Source organism: Echeneis naucrates, chromosome 9, assembly GCF_900963305.1.
Source record: "Echeneis naucrates chromosome 9, fEcheNa1.1, whole genome shotgun sequence".
Lineage (NCBI taxonomy): Eukaryota > Metazoa > Chordata > Actinopteri > Carangiformes > Echeneidae > Echeneis > Echeneis naucrates.
In genome coordinates, this window is record NC_042519.1 from 3,663,751 (window position 1) to 3,688,722 (window position 24,972).

General features: G+C 40.8%; 2 protein-coding genes across 4 annotated transcripts; one reads left to right on the forward strand and one right to left on the reverse strand.

Annotated features, from left to right (window-relative positions):
• The first annotated feature begins 209 nt into the window (after positions 1 to 209).
• anapc7 (anaphase promoting complex subunit 7) lies at positions 210 to 5,697 on the forward strand. The gene is made up of 11 exons (XM_029510688.1): positions 210 to 672; positions 1,093 to 1,279; positions 1,634 to 1,753; positions 2,089 to 2,200; positions 2,936 to 3,089; positions 3,193 to 3,335; positions 3,418 to 3,535; positions 3,629 to 3,825; positions 3,937 to 4,161; positions 4,255 to 4,405; positions 4,529 to 5,697. Exons 1-11 carry the CDS (start codon positions 572 to 574, stop codon positions 4,716 to 4,718), a joined length of 1,698 nt encoding a protein of 565 aa, XP_029366548.1. The 5' UTR covers positions 210 to 571; the 3' UTR covers positions 4,719 to 5,697.
• A 193-nt stretch (positions 5,698 to 5,890) lies between these two features.
• LOC115048349 (sarcoplasmic/endoplasmic reticulum calcium ATPase 2-like) lies at positions 5,891 to 24,860 on the reverse strand. Of its 3 annotated transcripts, XM_029509753.1 has the most exons (21): positions 24,337 to 24,860; positions 23,360 to 23,377; positions 23,190 to 23,272; positions 20,259 to 20,363; positions 19,313 to 19,451; positions 15,228 to 15,308; positions 14,242 to 14,327; positions 13,640 to 14,104; positions 12,300 to 12,388; positions 12,015 to 12,117; positions 10,970 to 11,101; positions 10,754 to 10,873; positions 10,438 to 10,656; positions 10,016 to 10,351; positions 9,605 to 9,825; positions 9,270 to 9,472; positions 9,090 to 9,175; positions 8,883 to 9,016; positions 8,677 to 8,794; positions 8,469 to 8,589; positions 5,891 to 6,601 (listed from the first exon to the last, which is right to left on the reverse strand). In XM_029509753.1, exons 1-21 carry the CDS (start codon positions 24,452 to 24,454, stop codon positions 6,588 to 6,590), a joined length of 2,991 nt encoding a protein of 996 aa, XP_029365613.1. In that variant the 5' UTR covers positions 24,455 to 24,860; the 3' UTR covers positions 5,891 to 6,587. The 3 variants fall into 3 exon arrangements, with proteins under 3 accessions (XP_029365613.1, XP_029365611.1, XP_029365612.1); XM_029509751.1 differs by having other exon boundaries at positions 5,891 to 8,589; XM_029509752.1 differs by lacking the exon at positions 23,360 to 23,377 and having other exon boundaries at positions 5,891 to 8,589.
• Positions 24,861 to 24,972: the final 112 nt, after the last annotated feature.

Below are 24,972 nucleotides of genomic sequence, written 5' to 3' on the forward strand. Positions count from 1 at the left end.
TGGCTTGAGGCATCTTTAGTCAGCTGAAAGAAAAAAAAAAAGGTTAAGAAGGAAGTTTGACGTCCCGACGCGATCAGCCAGAGGTGGCTGTCGCCTTTGTGCCTGTTATTGTATCAGATATTTTTCTAACAATACAATAGTTAATGGAGGCAAAATTTGCCTCACGTTGATTTAGACGTCTGAATTAAAAGCGTTTCTGTATTTAAAAAAAAAATAGAAGATGCGTTCTAGACTATCGAAAATATGACGATCACTGGCGGAGCCTAATGTATTGAGCTAGCGAAAAACACTATCTTATTGTTCGAAAATGTGATCTTTCATTTATACGACATGAAAAATGAAAAAAATTAATCACGTTCAAGTCAGAGTCGATTTCCAAAAGACTTTGCGTTTACGCACATTGGCGTTCACAGTTCGAATTTGTGAATTTTCTGTGAAGGCAACACAAAAAGGAAGGAAGGGCGTGCGGCGCCATATTTAATACAGTGAAAGCTAGGTAGCGTTAGCTGTTTACAAGCCCAAACTTTTAACTTATAGCGGAAACCTGAAGCAAGCTCTCCACTTTGCCAATATGAATGTTATAGATCACGTACGCGACATGGCTGCAGCTGGCCTTCACTCTAACGTCCGGATATTAAGTAGTTTGTTTCTGACGATGAGCAATAACAATCCGTAAGTAGTGTCAGAGTGGGGTCCGTCTATTTCATGAAGAATGCTTTACCAACATATTAGTTGTCACCCAATGACAGTCGACAATAGCTGCCATTATTTGTTGCAGTCGTAAGAAGAAACTGGCGCCCGTTAAATGTCCAGTCTGAGTAGTTATAATGGAAGAGGTTTTTATTGATATTACTGGGTCGACATAGTGTCTGTTCTGTTCCAAGAAGTAGTCGCATCTCCAGTATTTTATAGAGCGCCTGTTAGCCGCTAGCTTGAATTGTGAGTCGAACAGGGGAATGCCTCCTGTCTGCACACACTGCGTGGATTGCTCCATGTTGAGGATCGTAGATCTTTCTGTGAAGTTGTTTCTGTTGTGTGTGTGGCGGGATTCTTTTTTTTACCCTGCCGTTTTGGGTGTGTTTTTGTCCGCAGAGAACTGTTCTCACCGGCCCAGAAGTACCAGCTGCTGGTGTACCACGCTGATGCTATCTTCCACGATAAGGAATACCGGAATGCCGCCTGCAAGTACAGCATGGCGCTGCAACAGAAGAAAGTGCTCAGCAAAACATCCAAAGTTCGCACTTCCACTGGCGGAGCATCGACTAACATTCAGGCACAGGTGTGTTTTAACGTTTGATCAAAGCTGTAGCACACCTCAGCGTTTTCCCTTGGCAGACTGCAGGGTAACTTTAAATAGCGTTGGCATTTAGATTTTTGCCCTTGAAACAGCCTTGACACAGGACACTGTTTCATTTTGCGCAAACCCAAGAAAGTTAGGATTTGCTGGTTGTTATAGGTTGAAACATGTGGCTTAATGTGTGTTTTTCCAGCAGCACAATAAGATGCAAGTGTTGGCTCCAAGCAAGGCTGCACAATTTGCAGCAAAAACAATTTAGCAGTCTGGAGGGGGGGAAAAAAACAACAGTGGTCAAAAAGCATGACTTAAAAGAAAAATTTACAATTGCACTTTCAGAGCTTGCCATCAGAAATTGAGGTTAAGTACAAGATAGCTGAATGCTACACCATTTTGAAATTGGACAAAGATGCCATTGCAGTGCTTGATGGGATTCCATCCAGACAGAGGACTCCAAAGGTAGGTGCTCTTATCGTTATTATAATTAGTTATTTGTGTGCATGATTTTTATTACAGAGCCGGCATTATATTTTTGGAAATTTGAGGTAACATTGGACTGAAACTGATCAGCTGTTGTGATTTGTTGTTATTCTAATGATGTAATAATAAAAACCACAACGCTAAATGAACAGGAGACTTCTCTGTTGTTGCTTGATAAAAGCTGCTAAATTCTGCCAAGATCAAAACAGTACGACACAAAAATGTACCATTATCCAATAAATTGGCAAAATTTCAGTGTATTTGCTTTTCAGAGTCCAGTGATGAAATGGATGATGTTCTCTCTCTCAATTTAGATCAACATGATGCTAGCAAACCTGTACAGGAAGGCTGGTCAAGAACGTTCTGCTGTGACAAGCTACAAAGAGGTTCTCAGACAGTGTCCACTTGCCCTGGATGCCATCATTGGTATGCATAGTAGCCACAGAGTCACCTTTATCTATTTAACCTGCTGAGTCACTTAAGTCTGTCTGGTGCCTTTACACATTTAGATGCTTTAATATTTTACTACTCCAATGACCATTCCAAAATTTGCCCACTGAAGGTTGATCACTTGGGCCTGTTATGCAAATTTTATATATATATATGCTATGCATATGTTATAGAACCATACTAACTGTATGTCGGTGTGGACCTGCCTTGGGCCAGCAGAGCAAAAAGATCCATGTTATACATGCAATCGCTGGGTTTAAAAATTTGTGCACACTCTGTGCTCTTAGATCCATAGTCCACTCATATTTGTTAAGTGTGTCCTCAGATTCATGAGCTCTAAGAAGTTGTGTGGCAAGGTAACAGCACATGAAATACAGAAAATGATATTTAAGGGCTGTAGCCTCCCTGTTCAACACCATTATTCTGTTTTACAATTGTGCCAGCGACATGCTGTCAGTTGTCTGGGTGATGCACTGTCCTTGTTTGACAATTTCTTTTCGGATGTAGAAAAGCAGTGTTTGAAACTGTCAGGGCTTACAGCACTTCCTTTGGTCCTCAGCACATCATTTGAAGTTGTTTGAATGAGTGATTGTGGAGGAAAATCAAGCTACAGATGGAGATTACTCTGTTTATAGTTAAGTGTATTTATCTTCAGGACTGCTTATTCATCGATCATAAAAACACTCTAAATGAATGCTATTTTTTTGTTAGGTCTCCTCTCTCTGTCGGTTAAAGGAGCTGAAGTAGCGTCCATGACTATGGATGTAATCCAGAGTATCCCCAACCTGGATTGGCTCTCTGTTTGGATCAAGGCTTATGCCTTCATACACGCAGGGGACAATCAAAGAGCCATCAATACAATTTGGTAAACAAACCAATTGCCCAATGTAAAACTAATTAGTATACATTTTTCCTACCGGAACAGTTTTTTTGATGCTCATTACCATTCCTCCCTCATTGTGTCTCAGTTCTTTGGAGAAGAAGTCCCTCCTCCGGGACAATGTGGACCTTCTGGTGAGCCTGGCAGATGTGTACTTCAGGGCAGGGGACACCAAAAATGCCATCCTAAAATTTGAACAAGCCCAGATGCTGGATCCTTACCTCATTAAAGGTGAGCCACTTGTACCTGTCACAAACAGTGCTTACACAAATCTTTCTGTTGCCAAAGTCACATTGGTTGCTTGTGCTTGCAGGAATGGATGTCTATGGCTACCTGATGGCACGTGAGGGTCATCTGGAGGATGTTGAGGTCTTGGGAGGACGATTATTTAATATTTCAGACCAACATGCTGAGCCTTGGGTGATCTCTGGGTCAGTCTTGAGTGAACAGCCATAATAGAGACTTTTGGTATTTGGGAAAAGTCTAACCTTTTGTAATCATCTGTCTTTCTGGCTCTTTTTCAGGTGTCACAGCTTTTATAGCAAGCGTTATTCCAGAGCCCTCTATCTGGGAGCCAAAGCCATCCAGCTGAACAGCAACAGTGTCCAGGCTCTCCTCCTGAAGGGGGCAGCATTGAGAAACATGGGTCGTGTTCAAGAAGCGATTATCCATTTCAGAGAGGCCATGCGTTTGGCACCCTGCAGACTTGATTGTTATGAGGGCATGTTCACTTTTTTTTTTTTCTTATTAACATTAATACTTACACGGCCTTCTTTGTATAGCGTAGAACATTTCGATTTTGCCTGAATTTACCTAACTGTCTCATTTACAGGTCTGATTGACTGTTACTTAGCATCCAATGGGATCCGAGAAGCTATGGGGATGGCTAATAACATCTATAAGACTCTGGGGGCCAATGCACAGACTCTGACTATCCTTGCCACAGTGTGCCTGGAAGACCCAGTGACTCAGGAGAAAGCTAAAACCCTGTTGGACAAAGCACTGGCTCAGAGGCCTGACTACACCAAGGCTGTTGTTAAGAAAGCTGAACTACTGAGTACGTACAACTGACTGAGTTTTAACATCAGTTATTGGCATTGCCATTATATTCAGAGCCATTACTTTTGTGTGTGTGTATGTGTGTGTGTAGGTCGGGAACAGAAGTATGAAGAAGGGATTACACTCCTCCGAAATGCGTTGGCAAATCAGAGCGACTGTGTCCTGCATAGAATGCTTGGGGATTTTCTGGTGGCTGTCAATGATTACCAAGAAGCCATGGATCAGTACAGTATAGCACTAAGGTAACCATTGCTAGTCTTTAATTCAAATTCTAGGAGAAATAGTTGATGTAAGTCTTGTAGTCAAGAAACATTTTTTTCTTTGTAGATATTAGTCTTTTTTTAATTTTTTTTTCCTGTCCTAAGCCTGGACCCCAATGACCAGAAGTCTTTAGAAGGCATGCAGAAGATGGAGAAAGAAGAGAGCCCAACAGATGCCACGGTGGAGCTGGATGGTGATGACATGGAGGGCAGTGGAGAAGATGGAGACCTGGAGGGCAGTGACAGTGAAGCAGCACAGTGGGCTGATCAGGAACAGTGGTTTGGCATGCAGTGACCCATCAGGATACTGAGGGACGCACCGTCAGTAGTCAGTACCCCATCTTCTAATACACTGCAGCCTGCGGGAAGCTTTTAGCCCTCAGGGCAGTCAAATAGAAGAAGAAGGAGGCACTGCTTCCCATACCTCATGTGAACAGAGGTAATCACCAAGTGACTGATGTTGCCAAATTTAGATACATTGCAGCTGCGACTGATGCCCTGCTTTGCAGAACAGCCACAGCAGATGAAAATCAGCACAGATCTCCAGCAGTTTTTGACCTGATGTTTTCCCATCAGCCAATTGACCGTGGAACTGTTCATACAGTCTTACAGGACCAGCAGATCGGCAGCCCCAGTGTAAATCAAAATGGGATGTTCAATGTGTTGCTGTCACTGTAGTAAAATGTGTTTGAAACTGGAATTGTTGATGCTACCTGTTGTAGGTCCGTGGTTCTCTGAATGAAACGATCACTAGTAAAGCAAGTAAACTCAAACTTTGAATATAGTTGTTACAAAGTGACTGTCAAGAGTATTAATAGAAATGCTTTGGATAAAAAGCATTTCCAGACAAAATGACAAGTGGGACAAGTACATTGACTCAACTGGTGTGATGGGGAAATTTTGATTAGGCCAAAAATGGCTGGTGTTATCCATGATGTGTGTTTCTGGGGGGACTGCTGTATATGTGCTGTTTAGTTTGCCACCGATGAAATCGTTCATACCAGATAGACAAAGGAAACAGGTCTGTGGTGGAATGGTCACATAGTGTTTTTCTGCTGCTATTTTTATCATTCTTAAGAATTTTAATTATCACATTTTTTAAGTTGTGTCATAACAGATACATGCATCTTATTTTTGTGAGCGTCTTCAGTTGTCTGTTTCAGAAAATAACCCAGTGATTGGCTCCTTAAATTGAAAAAAGAGTTAACCATTTCTGGACAAATGTTTATAGTGTTTTGTACATATTTTTGAAATGTATAATAAAATTATCAAACAACTTATTTACGTGAATGAGTGTGTGGTTCTGCGGTCAATTGAATAACACCGGGAAAATCAGTAATGTGGGACCAGGGAAAGGCAGCGTGCACTGCGGACCGGAGGCCCGTCACCAATGAACCCAGATATGTTTTTGGAAGAAGCTGGAGTACCTGGAGGGAACCTATGCAGGCACAGGGACAACACACAAACTCAACACAGAAAGGCCCCAGGCCCAGGAATCGAACCCAGAACTGTGACAGTTTTATTTACCTGAAACCAATGTACATGTGATACATTATACAATCATCTCTGAAAATACAGTACAGCAGTTTGGCAAAAAAATGCCATTTGAGGGACTGCTTGCCATTCTCATACTAAAATGTGTACATGGTTGTGCCACTCTGCATTTGCCTTCCAAATATGGCAAAATCAGCTCTAAATATGCTGCACGTCTCAGTGCAAGCAGAAACAAGTCTGTTTATTTTTTACCACAAAAGTGTTTCCCTAGGAAAGATGGACTGTTTTTGAGCTTATTTAATGTTTGTATGGAACTCATGAACGTCTATTCTATTTACCAGTACTATAGATGGTTTATTACACAAGTCTGGTAAAGCAGATGACTGAGCAGACATGCACCATAGAATAATGTATAATTTACTACACATAGTACCAAGATCTAAAAGGATGGTATGAGAGATTTTCATGCAGGAAAATTGAAGGACCGATAAGTTGTGACTGGCAAGACATTAATTTTTGGCCATTCTATAAATAAAGGATGTATGAACTTTATGAGCCCCTATTTTCGTAACATTTCATTGACACAGAGCTCCTGTAACCTTAAAATACACATGCACGCTGAAAAATAAAAACCAAGCTTCTGGAAGTAATTTAGAGCAGAGGTTGGGCTTTACTTGGCCTTTGCTGCAAGAAAAAGAGAAAGGAAGAATCAAATCAGTGGAATGAAAGGCCAAAGTAAAAGTAAGCATCTGAGTGTCAAAGTATTTAAACTCATCAATACTTATTTCCAATAAAAGGCCATGCTGAAGGCAAGCAGAAGATTGGGACAAAATCAAAAAAGGCTCTATTATTTCCTGTAATGGCGTGTGAGCGTTTCGAGTAAACTGCACATCTCTAAAATATACTGCCAATCTACAATCAAACACAGCCAGCACATAGTGCAACATACATTACAACATAGTGGTAGTTCTGCACTTGGTCACATCAAAAGCCTTTCAAACACAAAAACCTAGATTTACTTCTTGCTTTTATCATTTCATCTATATTTTTCTGAACTGCATCAAAACCTCCAGCAGCCATTACTGCTGTCATTTTCAGCCATTACTACTGTCAACGGCAACGACAGACTGAAGCTCGAAGTGAAGCGGCATAGAGAGGAGAATGTTAGTAGCTGGCATGCAGGTCAAAGTGTACTTACTGGAAGGGATCGGAAGAGACAGTTGTTAGCGTTGAAACGTAAAAAATAAACAAAAGGCCTGGGATTACAGGAGTAGGCATGCATAAAGGCCAAGTCCAAAGCCAAGTAAACTAGTGTGATGCTATGGAGCAATTTGACAGCAACAACAAAAATATCTCTAAAGAGCTTTTACTTTGTGTGCTATGTACAGACTCTTCCAATGATTGGCCATTTCAACCTTTCAGGGTTGGTTCCTGTTGAACTCTTCATGTTGTGCTCAGCTGAAGAGCAACAGCTTGGTGCCATTTTACATGTACATATACAGTATGTGCACATTTTACATACATGATTAAAATTATTAGACACAAATTTAAGACTGAAGGTTGAAGCAGTCTCAAAATTTAAACAAAACAAAAAAACAAAAACTGAGACAAATGTATTGTCACCAAGTAAACAAATCAGACTTTATCAAAAATGCTCTGAGCCACACTGGGGACATATGTCTGACCCCCATACGCACAAAATGACTTTTCCCCAATAGCAGAGAAAAGGAAAAAATATATTAAGCATTAAAATTTGTCTAAGGGCTTTGTCTTTACTGCAAACAAAGGTGTGCTTACCTCAGCACTTCCAATGATAGTCTATAAAAGCATTGTTAAGACTGATGAGTACTCATGGGTATATTAACAGCATTGAGGTAGCTGTGCTCTGCCTAATGCAGAAAATAATGAATAAACAAGATGTATGGTGGATAAAATTAAGTAGAGAGATTGGAGCTCAGGAAAAATTAATAGACTGTAGTACACTGTCGTCATGCTATTTTTTCACACCCAGCAAATTTGTCCCAACAGTCTCTACCACAAACTACAAAATATGAATTATTATAAAATAGTATAAATTCTCTGTACAGCTCAACACACAACTCTTGACATGGTGGGCATCCTTACTGTTCAAAACAGGGGGGCAAAAACGAAAAGCACATTGTTAAAATAAAAACAGGACACGTTAGTCAAAGTCATTACTAATGACTAAACCCACCGGCCCTCTCAAACCCAAAAATATGCAATGAAAGTGTCCTAAATACAAATTATCAGCCAGCAGACAGGCCGACAGAGCAGGTGCAAATGTGGACTGTAAGTTGTTCAGAGTTACCATAACTGTGTTAAATGTGTGTGTTAATGTCCACTTCACACTGGTAAACAGGGGGAAGGTGTACTGGAGTCAGTCAGGGCCACAAAATGGTGGACAAATTAGTGTCAGTGCTGTAGATCCACAGCACCAAAGGCAGGGAGATGGCAGCAAACGGCCAGGATATGCCTTTGGTGCATGCAGACAGAGAGCAGCCTTTGCTGGATGGTTTCTCCAGCTGTTTACCAAAATCCAAGTAGTTCCTGGCCAAAAACTTAAGCAGCTCATCCAGTAAGATGACTGGCAGGGAGATTTTCAGCACCATCATCCACTGAGTCCAGTCCAGAGGAGTTATTTGGAAGATGACCTGGGAGAGAGCAAGAGTGAAAGCATCTGTCATTGAACAATATAGCTACTATTTTTGAGTAGAGTATTCATGTATATGCAGTCTCACAGGCAGAGGCTCCACGTAGAGGATGAGGAAGTGGAGAGACATTGAGAGGCAGATGGCCCCCAGCAGCCAAATGTTCTCCCAGGGAGGCATCCGAAGCAAGGACTGGTTTTCTGACAGACTGACAGGGAGGAAACAGCACAGATGGTGACTGAATTATACCCTCCATCTTCTGATGTATCAAGCAACCATCCTGGAATGGCAGTTACCTGTTGAGAGCATTGCACATCTCGATTGTGACGAGCACAGACAGGGCCATAGTCATAGGGTATGGCGATTCAAAGACATGGCAGTCCAGGCCATCAAACTGTGGGTTGTCAGGGCTGCACTGGAGGAAGTGGCTCTGTGGAGAGGAAGTTAGTAGAGGAGACAGTTGAAGGGGGTTGTGGGGCAGTCTTTTAGACTGGCAGACTTACCAGTTGGTACAGAGTGAGTTGAGGTCCATCGTCAGAAACTGTAAACCACCAGGCAGCAGCTCCCACTGTTGCTGCACCCACATAGCCTAGGAGCCAAGAGAAGAAAGCAACACCATCAGCAAATACAGAGGAGCTTCACTAATCAAGATCAAAGACTTATCTGATACTCTTACAACGAACCTCCAATGGCCAAGTATCTGAAAAACAGCCAGCCAGAAATGAGTGGCTCCTTAGCATTGCGGGGAGGTTTCTCCATAATATCCAGATCTGGGGGATTGAAGCCAAGGGCTGTGGCAGGGAGGCCATCTGTCACTAGGTTGACCCAAAGCAGCTGAACTGGGATGAGAGCCTCAGGGAAACCCAGTGCAGCAGTAAGAAAGATGCTTTTAGAGGAAATAACTCCCATTAGAAAATTCACTGACATACAACTCGGTCTGATATAAATACATTTGATCTTTGTGGTTATCAACAACATAAATGCATTTCCACAGTCATCTGTTCCTAAGGTGACTCACCAAACAACCTCTCCCACATTGGAGGAGATAAGGTATCTGATGAACTGCTTCATGTTATTGTAAATAGCTCTGCCTTCTTCAACAGCAGCCACAATAGAAGAGAAGTTGTCATCAGCAAGGACCATCTCAGAGGCTGACTTGGCCACAGCAGTGCCAGAGCCCATGGCAATGCCAATTTCTGCCTTCTTCAAAGCAGGGGCATCGTTCACTCCATCCCCTGTCTTTAGACAAAACGTTTTATTATGAAAGCTCAAGCCTTTTGTTCTGTAACACCAGCAAAACCACACAATGACGAAACGTGATTTTCAGCTCAACAAAAATGAAAAACACAATGATTGTAAATCCCAACCATTTGAGGTTTAATAGTCGACATTAATGACCACTGTAAGAATCCAAATTTAGACTTCATACCATAGCAGTGATCTCATCAAATCCTTGGAGGAATTCAACAATCTTGGACTTGTGTGAAGGTTCAACTCGGGCGAAACAGCAAGCATGAGTCACAGCCTCCCGCTGAGCATATGGTGAGAGCTCATCAAACTCTCGTCCAGTGAAAGCCTTGTTCTCAATATCATCCTCTTCATTCAGAATGCCAATGCGACGGCATATAGCCACGGCTGTGCCTTTGTTGTCCCCGGTGATCATGATGACACGGATGCCGGCCTGGCGGCACAGCTTGATGGAGGCAGCCACCTCCTGTCTGGGAGGGTCGAGCATGCCAACACAGCCGATGAAGGTCAGGTTGGACTGAATGCAGAGAGGCAAAGATGTGGCTAAAGCTAATTTTACCAAAACACCAAACAACTGTAACAAAAAAACAAGCAAATATTTACCTCGTATTCTGAGAATTTGGCGGTGTCAGACAGAATCATTTCCTCCATTTTGGGTGGATTGTCCCTTGTGGCCAGAGCCAAGCACCTTAGGGTGTCGTGACCTGTCCCATACTCCCGGATCACAGACATGATCCTCTCTCTGATATTTTTGCTGAGAGGAACTTTGCTGTTTCCAACTCTGACATGAGTGCATCTTTCAATAACGCCCTCTGGGGCGCCCTTTGAGATAGACAGAGGAATGAAATATAAACAATGTGGTGAAAACATCCAGGCACCAAAAGCAACATGTTGCTGCTACGCATTTCTTTCCGTATACCTTGACGAACATCTTGCCCATGGAAGAACGAGACTTGTTTGGGGTGCAGTAGACAGACATAGACTTCCTGTCTCTCGAGAACTCTAGGGTGAACTCCTTCCTCATCAGCTGCTTGATCACCTGATCCATCACGAAATGAAAAGAGTTAGAGAAGCTGCAAAATGGCAGGAGGGGAAATGCACAGTGTGACTAGGTGAGGGAGTTGGTGTCACTCACTGAGTTGCAGGCATTAGCTCTGTCAATCTTGGACAGGTTGTGGACTTCAGTGTCAAAAACGTTCATTTTCTCCACCAGACAGGTTAGTGCTGTCTCTGTGGCTTCACCAACCTTCTCATACACGCCTTTCACCTGAGACATCAGAGATGATCTTGTCTTCATTATTCAACAATTTTTCTCTTCAAATATACCACAACAAAGGCGACATATTTACTTCTCCATAGATGTTATTGCAATTGACTTTGGGAGTATAAAACATTTTACATTTTATCCTGTCAGACTCCTGTGTGAAGGTTTGTCATATCAGTGTATGAATTGCATGGTTATGGCCAGTAAAAGTATTTTGAGGTCACAATGACCTTTATTCTCTGACCATCAAAATTTGTTCATCTTTGATTCCAAGTTAACATTTTATCAAATTCAAACATTAGTTTGATAAATCTATGAGTGAGAACAAAACAGATAAATATCAGGATTCAGGATTCATAACATAGATACTGGCTAAAATATAGATATAACAGATTTCAGACAGATGTATAAATTTAATCTTGTTTCACAAAGCGGTTTAGTTGAAAAATATTATGTTTAAACGAAGAACTTTTTACAAAAAAAGAAAAGAAAAAGAAAAGGACAACTGAGTGAGCATATCAAATTCCTGCTCAGTTCAGTTCAGCGCAAAGACAAAAAAAAAATTGTTTGAAGACAACAATTTTTGGGATTTAACTTTAAGTACAATAGAAATGGTACATAAAGTTTACGCTGGGCAGCCACCTCTGTTTTGGGAAGAAGCAGAGGAGCAAGCAGACTATGTGGAGTCAGCAACATCGCAACTGCACCCCATACACCTCTCCACAATCCTCTAACTGACACCATTTATTGATAAATGTATTCAAGCACTCTAACTTAACATTATTGTTGTATGTAATACTTAAGAAATGAAAATGAAAGAAAAACCAAAGGAAAAAAAAAAATCTAATACTATTGTACCAACAGTACACTGTGCAATTGTCAGACATTCAAAGTTAAAATCAGGTAGGATTTTGACCTCATTGAAGTCCAGGGAGGAATCGTTACACAGGGCACAGATGGTGGCCAATTCCACCAGAGCATCATTCTGGGAGCACCTCACTGGTTTACCATCCTGGTACCTGAAGGCAAGCACAGGGTATGACAATGAGTGTGTGTACCTAATGTAACAGTCTACATGTGCCTATTTGCAGGTCAATATATTATCTTTAAGTCTATATTTTCCTATCAACCTACAATTAAAGGCAGTGGATGAGATGTTGTCTTACATATGAACTTGGAGAGTTGGCTATAAAGTACTCACACTTCTCCCTCAGGGGCATATGTAGAACCTGTGATGGTGAACTCTGACAGAGAGCAGCTGTCACCTTCAGCTTTGTTGATAGTGAACATCTGGAGATCAACAGAGCAAATTAGCAAATATAATTTAATGTCATGCCAGTGCATATATTAGCTGCTGGTTTCTTCACTGCCACAGTGGGTCGCAGCAGAAACGATAAGAAACCCATAGAGGAGTGAGCATAATTGGCCTGCAGTGTTTCAAAGAGGGACTGTGAGGGCCAGGCTAGATGGCTGTCTGCCTAAAGAGAGAAAACAATGTTAAGTTTCTCCCCAAAAGTATACAGACGAAACTGCCAGGGAGCTTGAAAAAAAAAGATACAAGCTGTGCTAAATAGGAGGAAAGTGCAATGCCAGGCCTGCTTGCACAGGAAGCTTTCATCTTTGAGCTCGCTCACCCACAGACAGAAACACAGGTAACATGGGCTGTAACAATGATACGGTCCCTCTGTACAACATACAAGCTTTTATTATTATTTTCCAGAAGTCTGTTTGAGTCCAGTTTCCTCAAACAGTCCAGAGATACAAACCTTTGGTTCAGTTTTTGACTGCCCATTGGCCTGACAGTGAGTGTGAGTGGTTCTTTGTCTCTATAAGTCAGCCACATGATAATATAAGGTGTGGATATGGATGGATGGATTTCACCACCATTATTTTCAACATACTATGTCAGATGCAAATATGTTTTTAAAAGATATAAAAAAGTGATTTCAGTGATTTGATTTCTGCCTCATTGTGAATCACTGTATTTAAGTCATATAGCATCCTATATCCTCTACAAAACATGCAACTGAAATGAGAACAAACGCAATGATAAAATCTGTCTATATCAGGCTAAGCCAAAGTTTTTAGGAAATGCTGAACAGGATTGAACAAGGATGAAATTTGAATAAATGCTGAAATGTCCTCTTAATGTGGAGCCAAGTAGCTACAGGGTGCCACTGACAGACATAGGAAGAGGGAAAAGACCTACCGGCTGGCTGCTTTGCAGTTTGGTGACGCAAGGTCAGTTATGCAACAGCAGCTCTGCCAGTCATCCAAGAGTTCAATGCAGTTTACAGGAGCTGCAGAATACTGCTGTCTTGTTTAATAACTTGGATACCTGATCAGAAGAAATACTCCTCTCTCACCATTTGTACAAGCAGTATGAGCACTTTAGCTGACTAATGTATTGAGAGAGACTTCTACAGCAGTAGTCTCTCTCACTGCTGTCACCTAATCCAAACATAAGGCAGCAAAGATGACTAAGCAATGACTATCACACTGTTCAGCGGTGCACCGAGACTTTGTGTGTGCATGACTCACTCTGCAGACAGACATCTGGTTGGTGGTCAGGGTTCCCGTCTTGTCAGAGCAGATCACAGAGGTGCAGCCCAGGGTCTCAACAGATGGAAGACTGCGGACAATTGCATTTTTCTTGGCCATGCGGCGGGTACCCAGGGCCAAGCAGGTGGTAATCACTGCAGGAAGGCCCTCAGGGATGGCAGCGACAGCCAGTGCCACAGCAATTTTAAAGTAGTAAACCGCTCCACGGATCCAGGAGCCTCCGTGGACAGGGTCGTTGAAGTGCCCGATATTAATGATCCACACTGCAACGCAGATGAGGGAGATGACCTTGGACAGCTGCTCGCCAAACTCGTCCAACTTCTGCTGCAAGGGTGTCTTCTCCTGCTCAGTGGCTGCCATCTCATCACGTATTTTACCAATCTCTGTGTTAACACCAGTGGCTACAACCACACCCACTGCCTTCCCAGCTGCAATGTTGGTACCCTGAAAAACCAAGAATATACATTGTGGGTGAAGTATCTTTCATAACATCTCCAAATAAAGAGTGGTTTTTGCGAGAAGTTGACTGAAACTAAAAAAATAAGATGTTGAAAACATAATTTGTGCTGAGCTGGACTTACAGAAAAGAGCATGTTTTTCTTATCCTGATTCACAGCACGTGGGTCTGGCACAGGGTCAGTGTGTTTGATGACAGAGACAGATTCACCTACAAAGACAGCACAGAGTGTCAGGTTAAATCAGTTTGGATTCAATCGCCTGGGAAACAAAGTTCTGCTAATTATCGCTACAGAGATCAGTATTGTGCATTCATTGTACCTCAGACAAATCAAAAGTATACTCTAATTGGACACGGCATCTTTGATACGCCTCTTGGCTCAGTCTACAGCCGAGATCATGATCTTGTTCATATTATCTATCTATTCTAGGCTGATCCATTCATCTATTGTGTTTTGAGAGAAACAGGACATCAGCAGCTAATTTAAAGTAAGTACACATTTGGGAAATCCATGTTATCAAAAGGTATATATTCTTCATTAAACAAAAACACGCTGATGTCTGAAAACTACTTAACTGATAAGTACAGATCCCTTACAAGGCTTGGGGGTGACATTTAAGCAGTGGTTTGAAAAAACAAGTTACAGCTTACTTGTATTAGCTTGAGTCTTAAACCTATGTGACTTTCTTTTTATTACTAGATGACGAGCACACATTCATAGAGTTTAAATTTATTCTTCAACAGATTTAAATGATATACAGTATAATGATAATGCATTTAAGTCTGCTCTTTGTTTGTATTCATCCACCACTCAGATTAGTTGTAGGTTACCACCCCTGTTTGTTCAGCATCAAAAGAACAACTATTTTTGGTACCCAAAATGAGTTATGAGCTGCCCCGTTTACAAGGCCAAAATTCTGACCTTTGACCTACAAGCTCCAATCAGTTTATCCTTAAGAACAACTAAATGTTTGTGCTAAAATTTAATTTACATTTGTAAATAAAACTAATCACTCAACAATTTTAGGGCTAAATTTATAAAAAAAAAAAAAAAAGTCACGTTGAACTGATAAAATGCCAGACGGAAATGATCTCATTCGAAGTTCTTACCAGTTAGAATTGATTGGTCGACTCTCAATGTTGTTGATTTAATTGAACAGATACGGATGTCGGCGGGTACTTTGTCTCCAACTGTTAGCAGAGTCATAATTAGAGACAAAAATACATAAAATAAAATAAAACACTGAGGACATAACATGGAATGAACTGAAAATAAAACAGAGCAGTGTAATTATTTTGAATTAGGTCTGAAAGCTAATATGGAGCAGTCCAGCATTACATAAAGGCCAAACATCACATAAAGAACACTGACTCCAGCTCTGTAATGAACAATACAGCACTCTTCCTGTGTAGTTTAACCAAGAAGAAATGAAGGGAAAGTCTGTAGCCCACCTTGTGCACCTAAAAGCCTTTTGAAGTCTAGACAAATGCCCAAATTTATGTAACGTGTTACCACTCTTGCTAACTATCAACTTCTCAATATGGCACACAACCCAGTGAGAAGTTGATGGCTGCTAGCTCACTCGATGTCCTGACTGTGGTGCCAGGAATGCTCGTCTGTCAGCAGGCATAGGCCAATCAAGACACACTGACAGCTTTTCCAAGAGGGACTTATGTCAAACTCAGCTGCATATTTAAACCATTTGAATATGGCCCAGCTGTTCCAGAGGAAGTTTCACTTTTGGGAGGGTCATGCAACTTGGTTAACCAATGTAAAATCACAGGCTTGGGGTAAATTACAAATACAATTATGGCCAAAATTATGAGCAACCCAACACTTCTATCAGATAATGGACCAGAAAATCATTGCATTTACAAATTTACAAATGCTTTGGTTCATGTTGGCTCTCTCAACTCAATATCAATATCAATCTTATAGGGTAGATAACTGAAATGAATTGCATCTTGTAACCATGAACTAGTTTTTCCCACCTCTCCACTCCACACTACTCTTATTTTGGTCCAATCTTCTTTTAAAAACTGCTTCTGGTATTTAAGATTTGAAGGCCGCTTGTTTTGAGATATCCCCATAGGTGTTCTATGGAACTTCATTTTGTTTTGTTTTACCAAAAAGCTCAATATTTTGGTCTTATCTGTTCACAAGATGATTTGCTAAAAGGATTTTGGCTTCTTTAGGTAGGTCACTAACTTTTTTACGATAAAGTACATGGTTGTACTATTTGCAGTTTGGAATTTTCCCAAAACTGTGTTAAACTGCAGACCTGCGCTGATGAAAAGTGTGTATATCTTTTGTCTCTTTATGTAAACATCCTACTTGGTAGTGGTCCAAGTATCTCCTCAAACATTACCATTTGTTTTTTGTTTTTTTTAAACTTTGCGCCTGACAAGAGGTCACAAAATCCCCAAATTTCTGAATGACAAAGGCTAGACTCAGAGGTGCCCTATAAAATATACCTCTCAACAATACACAAGTCAGCAAAGCTGACTCGTGTGAGGTGAAGCCTTCTGCACTGAAATGCACCTGGCTCTGCCATGTATTAAATCCTGGTGTGCAGTTCAGACAGCCAGACCTCAGCAGGGCACACCAGGAAGATAATCAAAAGAGCGACCTTTTGACCTGAGGGGGCCTTTTCAGAACCATCAACCAAAAAAGCTCAAAAAGCCAGTTGACTCACTAGTGACATTTACATATGTACATTCATACAAATGATCAACAAAATGTATGTAACTGGAAGAAAAAAAACAAACAAAACAAAAACCATGTCCACTGTATGGCAGGTATTGAAAATTGTAGTATGTTCTTTCAAACTATTGACAGTTAGGTACAGTGGAAAATCTATACCATAAATCAGTACAATCAATATGGAAATAAAACTGATTATTTTCTTTCTGCAAATTAGACTTTTGTATGTGTACTAGCTTCCATGTCCTATCTGTATCACAATGCATTTTTGGTGTCACAACAAAGTCTATTATGGTAAGTGCAGGAATCTTACTTTGTACCCACTGTGTTTATAAACGTCGTAAATTAGTTTCACTGTTTTATGAACAATCAAGAGCAGAGCACAATAATCTTTAAACTGCTGGCTGATGGAAGACAATATTTACCCACAACTGACTAGTTTGTCAAGTAAACAATTGTCAGGAGACATTGGGAGTCAATCCACGTGTGACCTCAGTTACAAAATCACCATCTGATGTGAATCGTAAGAAGCAGCAAATGACCTGTATGTGCGAGACTACATGACTTATATGGATCCTAAAATACATACTTCTCAAACTCTCTCTCACTGGTCAGCACCTTCAAACTACATCTGCTGGTCTGAATGAAAACCTCTAAGTCCTTCTCCTCACTCCTCACTACTCACTACTTGTGAGTTTTTGCATTGTAAAGCCTTATTCCTTGAGTGGCAAGACCATTTCTCTCTCTCTTGCTGACTAGTCAGGAACCTTGGCCAAAATACAGTCACTCGGTGACAACAGATGCTTGCCAGACCACATTTAATGCCACATACTATCCATGGGTTCTGGAATCTTAGTGGAGTGTGTGGGTGCTGATGGGTAGGGTCACTGTGCATTGAACATTGTGGGGTGGGACAGTTATCCACCAAATGCTTCCCTATAAGGTCATCTCTCTCCAACAAAAAGAGAGCGGATGAGAGATCCTCCCCCATATGTTGACGCCCCCTACATGAGTCTCCATCACTACCAGACTTCACAGGCAGCAGAGGGCAGGTCAACATCCCGATCTGCAAGTTTTCAACAATAGACTCTAAACTGTCAGCACAGTGTGCAAGCTTTCTTATGATAAGGCCTTGAAACGCTCTAAAAAGGGATTGTTAACTCCACAAATGGGCAGAGGTAATCCTTTCTTGGATTGATCAGACTGCTGGCACATGCTGGTCCTAAAAATTGCTGAAAGCTGAATTACAGTAAAAATTTTGCTAAATCAATACTGCTGATTGCAGAATCTAAACCATTCCAGGTAACTTATTCTTCTCAATTCCAGAGATAATTATTGGAAAAAAAACATGAATTTATTTTATGCAACACAGCATAATTTGGTTGAGGCACATTAAAGTATTTTATCAACCTGACGAGTGTCACAGGACACTCCATGGAAAAGCACACTGAACAAAAACTGGTTGGTGGGTTGCCTTTTTGAGTATGCTTTAAACTGCTGGCAGCAAAGCCTCCAGCAACTCTGGAAACTTTATGATAACTAGGTCTCAAACATGGAAGAGGAGAACAAAGCAGCGCCTCTTTAAACTTGAGCCAAATAATTAACAGTAGTTGAAATCCTTGTGAACTCCTGCTTAATTTAACCTTGTAATCCCACGCCACACAGTACATTAATGTTTCCCAGAGCAGAAAGGGAAGGGCATTCATGGGGTGGGACCAGACACCTGTCATCTTCACGACTGTCACTGCCTCTATAAATACTTCATTCCATAAGTTAAAAAGCCTAGGAGGGCTAAAAATAAAACCTACCACCATGTGCCAGAGAACGGTGCATCACTTCAGTGTCTTAGGGTTAAAAATCAAGTATCAAGATAACACTAGTATGAAGAACTCCAGCATTCCTGAATACATCTACCACTGTTCATCCCTTTGCACCATTATGTATGTCCCTCTGCCATTTGTGTGTGGTGGGGGAGTGTCTTCAGGATTCCACCTGCAGAAATACTGACTGGAACTCACCAGCCTCAATTACTCTCTTGTGTAAGTCCATAAAATGAATCCATGACCATACATGTGCTTATTCGATCTATCAGTGACCTTTATCTGAGGCCAGGTCAAGCACAGGTACAGAGTCATCGTAGATTGCTTTGATTTGAATAAAACCTGCATATGGAAATATGCTTTTTCATTGCCAAAAAAAAAAACCCCAAAACAATCCTTGCTAGAGGCAACGGTGTCACTAAAATACCAAATATCTTAATTTCAAGGTTTGTTCCCATATCATTCATGCAATATCCAGATATTTCCTTTTCCTTAGAGGGCTCTGCATTTGAAACCAACACCCTAACCTTTTCACATCTCACCAAGCTGCTGGTACACTAAGGAACACGTGCAACAGTAGAAGGGTAGTAAAAGTTACAGCAATTACCAAAAACAACAGAGTTGTCTGTTCAAATGCTTTACCATTTAAAATCAAAAGGAAATCACCCTACCAGCAACTTCCACGATATCGCCAGGCACCATTTCTCTGGCCTTGATCCTCTGTACAGTCTTTCTGTCCTGCCGGTACACCTTTCCCATCTCAGGCTCATATTCCTTAAGCGCTTCAATGGCATCCTCAGCATTGCGTTCCTGGCGAAATGAAAACAAGAGCCGCTTAAACTAACATGCTTGTTGTTGGTTCTGCTGAACATAATTAGTCTGAGTGTAATGTTTGTCTTAACAGACTTGACTGTTGAGGTTCAGATGTTAAGTAAATAAGAAATTGGGATATAAGTTATATAACTTCTGACTTTTGGTGTTTATTTTTCACCATCTTCTTTATAAGCAACTTTATAAGCAACAGTACCACACACAGGATTTTAAAATGAACCTAATATGGATGTGAAATGCAAGATGAGAACTTATGATCTGCTTGTTTTCAGTAAGAAGCCCCGTTTAAAACAAAATTGATTTTCCACTGTCATCTGCCTACAAAGTGGAATGGCCACCACACTGACAGATATGCTGAATTGGACATTTATGAACATTTAACAAATCTTGCAAATTATTTACACCAATATCCAGCTGTGTCTTCAACAAGAGGACATCCAGCTGCTTTAAAACAGGGTCAAGATTACATTGGTAGTGCCTAATGTCATTATCTCTTCCAATGTTGATACAGGCTAATGCTGAGAAGCAACAACTCATACCATACTTCTCCGTGGTAGTCTGTTACATTTTAGACGCTCATTTTGTTGTCTTAGGGCATTGTACTTAAGGTATTAACTGGCTGTTTTGTTTCCATGTGTGTAAGCTATTCTGTTATCTAATGAAATATGATATGTATTACAATAAAAACCAAAAATCACCGGCGATTCAAGTCCTATTGCCCAGATACAGAGGAGATGGGAGCTGAATTTAAAAACAGTGACATTACAGGATGTCAAGTTTTCTCACCTGCCACACACCGACAATGGCATTGGCTATAAGAATGAGTAAGATTACAAAAGGCTCCACAAAGGCTGTGATAGTTTCTTCCCCCTCCTCAAACCAGGCCAGAATCTGAAAATAATACAAGAAACAAATAATTAATAGTTAATTAATGCAGACACATTCACAAGTTATGCATTTACATTTTATTTAAATGCATTTAAATTAAAAAAAAATAAAAAAATTTTTAATCTCTTCAAAAGACCTGATACTAAAACCAGTTAAAGGATAAAGCTCTGCGGTAAAACAAAAAAATATATATTGTACAACTGCATTTAAATGCACTCACACTTGAATCCACACATTTCTCAATATAAATTTTAGAATAAATGAAGATTACTTTAATCTTCCCTCTTTCACAGCTGACCACTTATTTCAGCAATAGGAGATACATTTACCCTATTCAATGCTGGAAACTACCGCTGTTCTCCTCTGGATATTTGTTATTCAAGATACTTTTAACTACTGACATGGACAGCTCATTCAATAAGAAGGAACGCCAGATTCTAGCCAGGAATCAACCCATTATTAGGCCTCAGTTAAAAATTTTACCTGATTAAAAGGCAAGGTAGCTGTGGATTAATCAATTCTTAAATGACACAAAAATGATCATTTTCCATTTATATTGAATTTATATTTATATTAAAGAGATAAATAACATGAGGCTGATATGTTTTTTTTATTCATGACAAATCCCGATGAAGAGCCACTGCTCTTTTTCAGTAAATGTGGATGGATTGATGAAATTTCACAACAGTTTGGCCGTATTACCAATATGAAGCAGTTCTCACCAATGTTTGTTTATTTGGAATCAACGAAAAGGACTTTGTGAACTTTCCTTTTCGATTTGTTTCAAATCAAAAGATAGAACTCAATATTGACAAGTGCAAATAAGGGCTTACGTATATGACTTTGATGATGGCACTGGAAAGGATACTAATGATACAGCATTGCATTGTGCGTTAATGTTTACGTTTATACTGCACTGTATCATCTTTTTGTGATAACTGGGAGATGACAGGGACCTGAACCCAAAAATCCATCCTCCTAACAGAGATCTCCTGACAAACACTCGTATAGCAGCATGGTATAATGTGAAAAAAGAAAACCTGAAGGAGTAACAGTAGGAGCAGATGCCGATGCACTCAAACCCTGCAACAAAGTTTCTTGATATGCAGGCGTCCTCTACACCGTCAGAGAGGCTGGGGACACAGTTAGTATGGCGCAGGCATGGCTATAACCTGAAAGGGTCCACATGCTTGTCTCACCCATTTTCATGCGTTTAAACGTTCCATATGCTCAAAAGGAATAGCCATTTTATATTTTCAGATATGTGTTTGTGTTCCGAATAAATAGCCAAAGCTTTATAGCTTTATAGATTCACTTTATAGATTCACAGTAAAGTAACAAAATGAAATACCGGCGCTGTGGTTCAAATCAGTTCAAATGTAAACGGTCCTTAACCCCTATGTGTCACCGGGATTTGGGTGATGTCCCATCACATGATAAAGTTATCAACCTCAGTGGGCCTGAAGTTTCTGTTTGTGTTGGATATCCAAGTATTATGACACAATGCATGTACAGTACAAGTATGTACAGACGCAAAAACATACAGCAATGTATCACACTACCAAGGGCGGCAACCAAAAGCCTCTTTCATTATAGTGGGGCCAAATAACTAAATAAATCCTTAAAAAAAAAAAAAAAATTACAACAGATTCTGTTTGAAATTATATTAAACATAAAAGCAACAAACTTTTACACTTGATATATTTCAAACAAGAGAATGAAAGACATTTTTGCCTTGTGAATGACTATAATGATAGTTGAGCTTTTAATAAATTCTGCTGACACAAATCATTCAAACACTAAGTCTTTTGATTGCCTTCCATATTCCTTGGGTATTCACAACTGTGGGAGTTTAACTAGCTGGGTGTTCATGTTTTTTTTTTTTTTTTTTTTTAAATGAGAGCCCTCCCACTGAGGAGTGAGGGCCCAAATTTGGTCTTGGGTGCTACTCTATTGACCTGTCAGACAGCAGCCACTGACACCTCTGTATCACCTAACCGGGCAGAGTAAACAGCATACCCTTTGTCGCTCTTGCACTTCACACCTCACTCACTCACACTCACACACAATAGTGCAAAAAAATTTTGTACATTTTGTAAACATTATACACAAAGCCAAAATTTTCCATGTGACATTGCATCGATAATCTGTGCTAAGGTTGTGTAAAAATGTACATTTGTTTCAGCTTTTGAAACTGATCAAAAACACACTCATGGTGTTGTTACATAATGCATGTTCAACATCAAACATTCATGTGCCTGGCGCCAAAAGAGAGTGTCCTGGTTAAGTCCAGGATTTCAGGAGTCATTACACAGCAGCCACACTTGACAACTCATATGTCTTACTTTGCACATGGTGATAGCAACTCAATGCGTCTACTGCTGTCGTCACCATTCCTCAAATGAGTTGCTAGCCTTCTCAGCTGTTTTACCTTCTTATTTAAGTGTAACCTCTGCTGGGTTACACAAACTGATAATGTTCACACTTCAGCACTATGCAGTACATAAACTGCCCCCCTGATATTCATTACACAGGGCATAATGATAATCCTATGTGCAATTTAAATTTAGCGGACTCTTCCACTCTGAGGCACTACAGCTTTTTTGTAGGATGCATTACCTGATCCTGATATTCCCTTCAGTTTTTACCTTAAAATGTAACATCTCTCTCAGCATAATGGAGGTAGCAAGATAGGAAAGCGAGTAAAATAAATCAGACAAATATGACATAATGTTGAAATCACAGGCTGTAGCCCAACATTAAGTCTAAATGAGGTAAATGTGACAAATTCTGCAGGAAAGTGTTGTATAAAAATCAAAAGGAACTTACAAAAGATATACATGCAGCCAGCAGAAGAATTCGAACAAGTAAATCTTCAAACTGTTCGATGACAAGCTCCCATAAAGATTTGCCTGTAGAGTAAGGATTCGGTCAGTAGCAATCCCTCATTTAAAAAAAAAGAAAAAAAAAAGAGTGACAATAATAGCAGTGCAGATTACCTTCTTCAGCTGGTAACTCTGTGCTCATAGAGGGTGAAGGCATCCAGCAGTGGCAAAGGGAACCGGTGAAATTGAAAAGAAAAAAGGTATGTAAGTGGCACGCAAATATGTTTATATTCAAAGGTTACATGACTAGTTTGTGACTACAAAAGTTGGTGTCAAAATATACAAAATGACAGTTTGGGAAGGTTTTACTTTTTATTTCCATTATTCATGTAATGGAGTTCTGTGTGTGGATCGTTTAACCACTGTCATACAATCGAAAATACAGCACAATAATGTATCTCTTATGACCTTACAATATTGTATAACTTTTAGTCCCAGTTATGGCAAACATATTTTTATTGAAAAATTATTATTCAAAATAAAACTACGATCAGTTCAAGGGTAAAAGTGTTTAGTGGAGAAGAGAGTATATGCTCCCTGACCTGCTGGGTGATATTAATATAGAAAACAGCTGAAACTGCCTGGAACAAAAGAGATTAAGTCTTAAGCGAAACAGGGTTCAGTATCAAATGTCTGTTGGATCTCTGGGCACGTGGGCTGGGTTGTTGTACCTATTCAGCAGTGCTGTGTGCTTAACAACAACACAGTGTTATACAATGTCTCCATACTTCACAACCGCAGGCAGCAATGCCACCGTGATGTTGTGTTTTATCGATGTCATTACAATACAGTGTCACACACTGATTTAACACGTATGCAATGTGATCATCTTTGGTAATCATTCATTTGCGACTTAGAGATGGGAAACACTCGCGGTCACCTGTGGTGACGTCAACCGAGCCCCCCTTCCTGTGCTGGGTAGCGCCGACCGGCTGACGTCTTTGGTGACTTTTACGCCCAATAGCCAGCTGAATACTGTGTTCACATGCCCATATGCTACAGATGACAGGACATTTTTTTTATTTTTTTTTTTACCGCGCCTCGGTTACAACAGCGGCGTCTGTGGAAGTGTGCTGTTTAGATTGTCGTACCGTTTAGGCCCCATTTCTCCTTCTGTCGTTTCACTTCGTCCAGGGAAAGTCCTGTGCTTTCATTGACGCAAAAATAACCGTAAACTTCTTCCACACTCTTCGTGTGAGCATTCTCCATGGTGGACGGCCGACTCCTTCCCACACAGCGTTACCTGCAGACACTGCCGTGCGGCACCTTTTGACACGTTCAATCTGCCCCTGCTTCAAAAGGAGACGAAGTGTATCCCCGGAGAGCGGCGCAATGCTGTCCGCGGTCTCACGCGCCTCCGCGGTCACTGCTCGATTCCTCGCGCGAATTGCGGCTCAGAAATGGTGGAGAGTCAAATTCCTCGCTCTTGTTTGGAAGCGAAATCGCTCCGAGCGTCCTCCTATCTCCAGAAATGGTCGGGAAGTGTCGTGGGCAGTGTTGCTGGGGGCTCGTTGACCCGTTTCGGTGCCTGGCCCTGCCTCACTGCGGCGCAGCTCTCAGTGGACTCGGACGGTGCTGGCCGTCCTGTTTTATTAAAGCGCCTCCTGCTGCCCCTCTCCCCCCGCACTGCATGTGGACTAATGCCATTGGACGAGCGCTGTCAGCCACGTTCAAGTGAGTCAGACGCAGGAAGTAACCAGGAAGTGAAAAACCGGAGGACGTGCTCC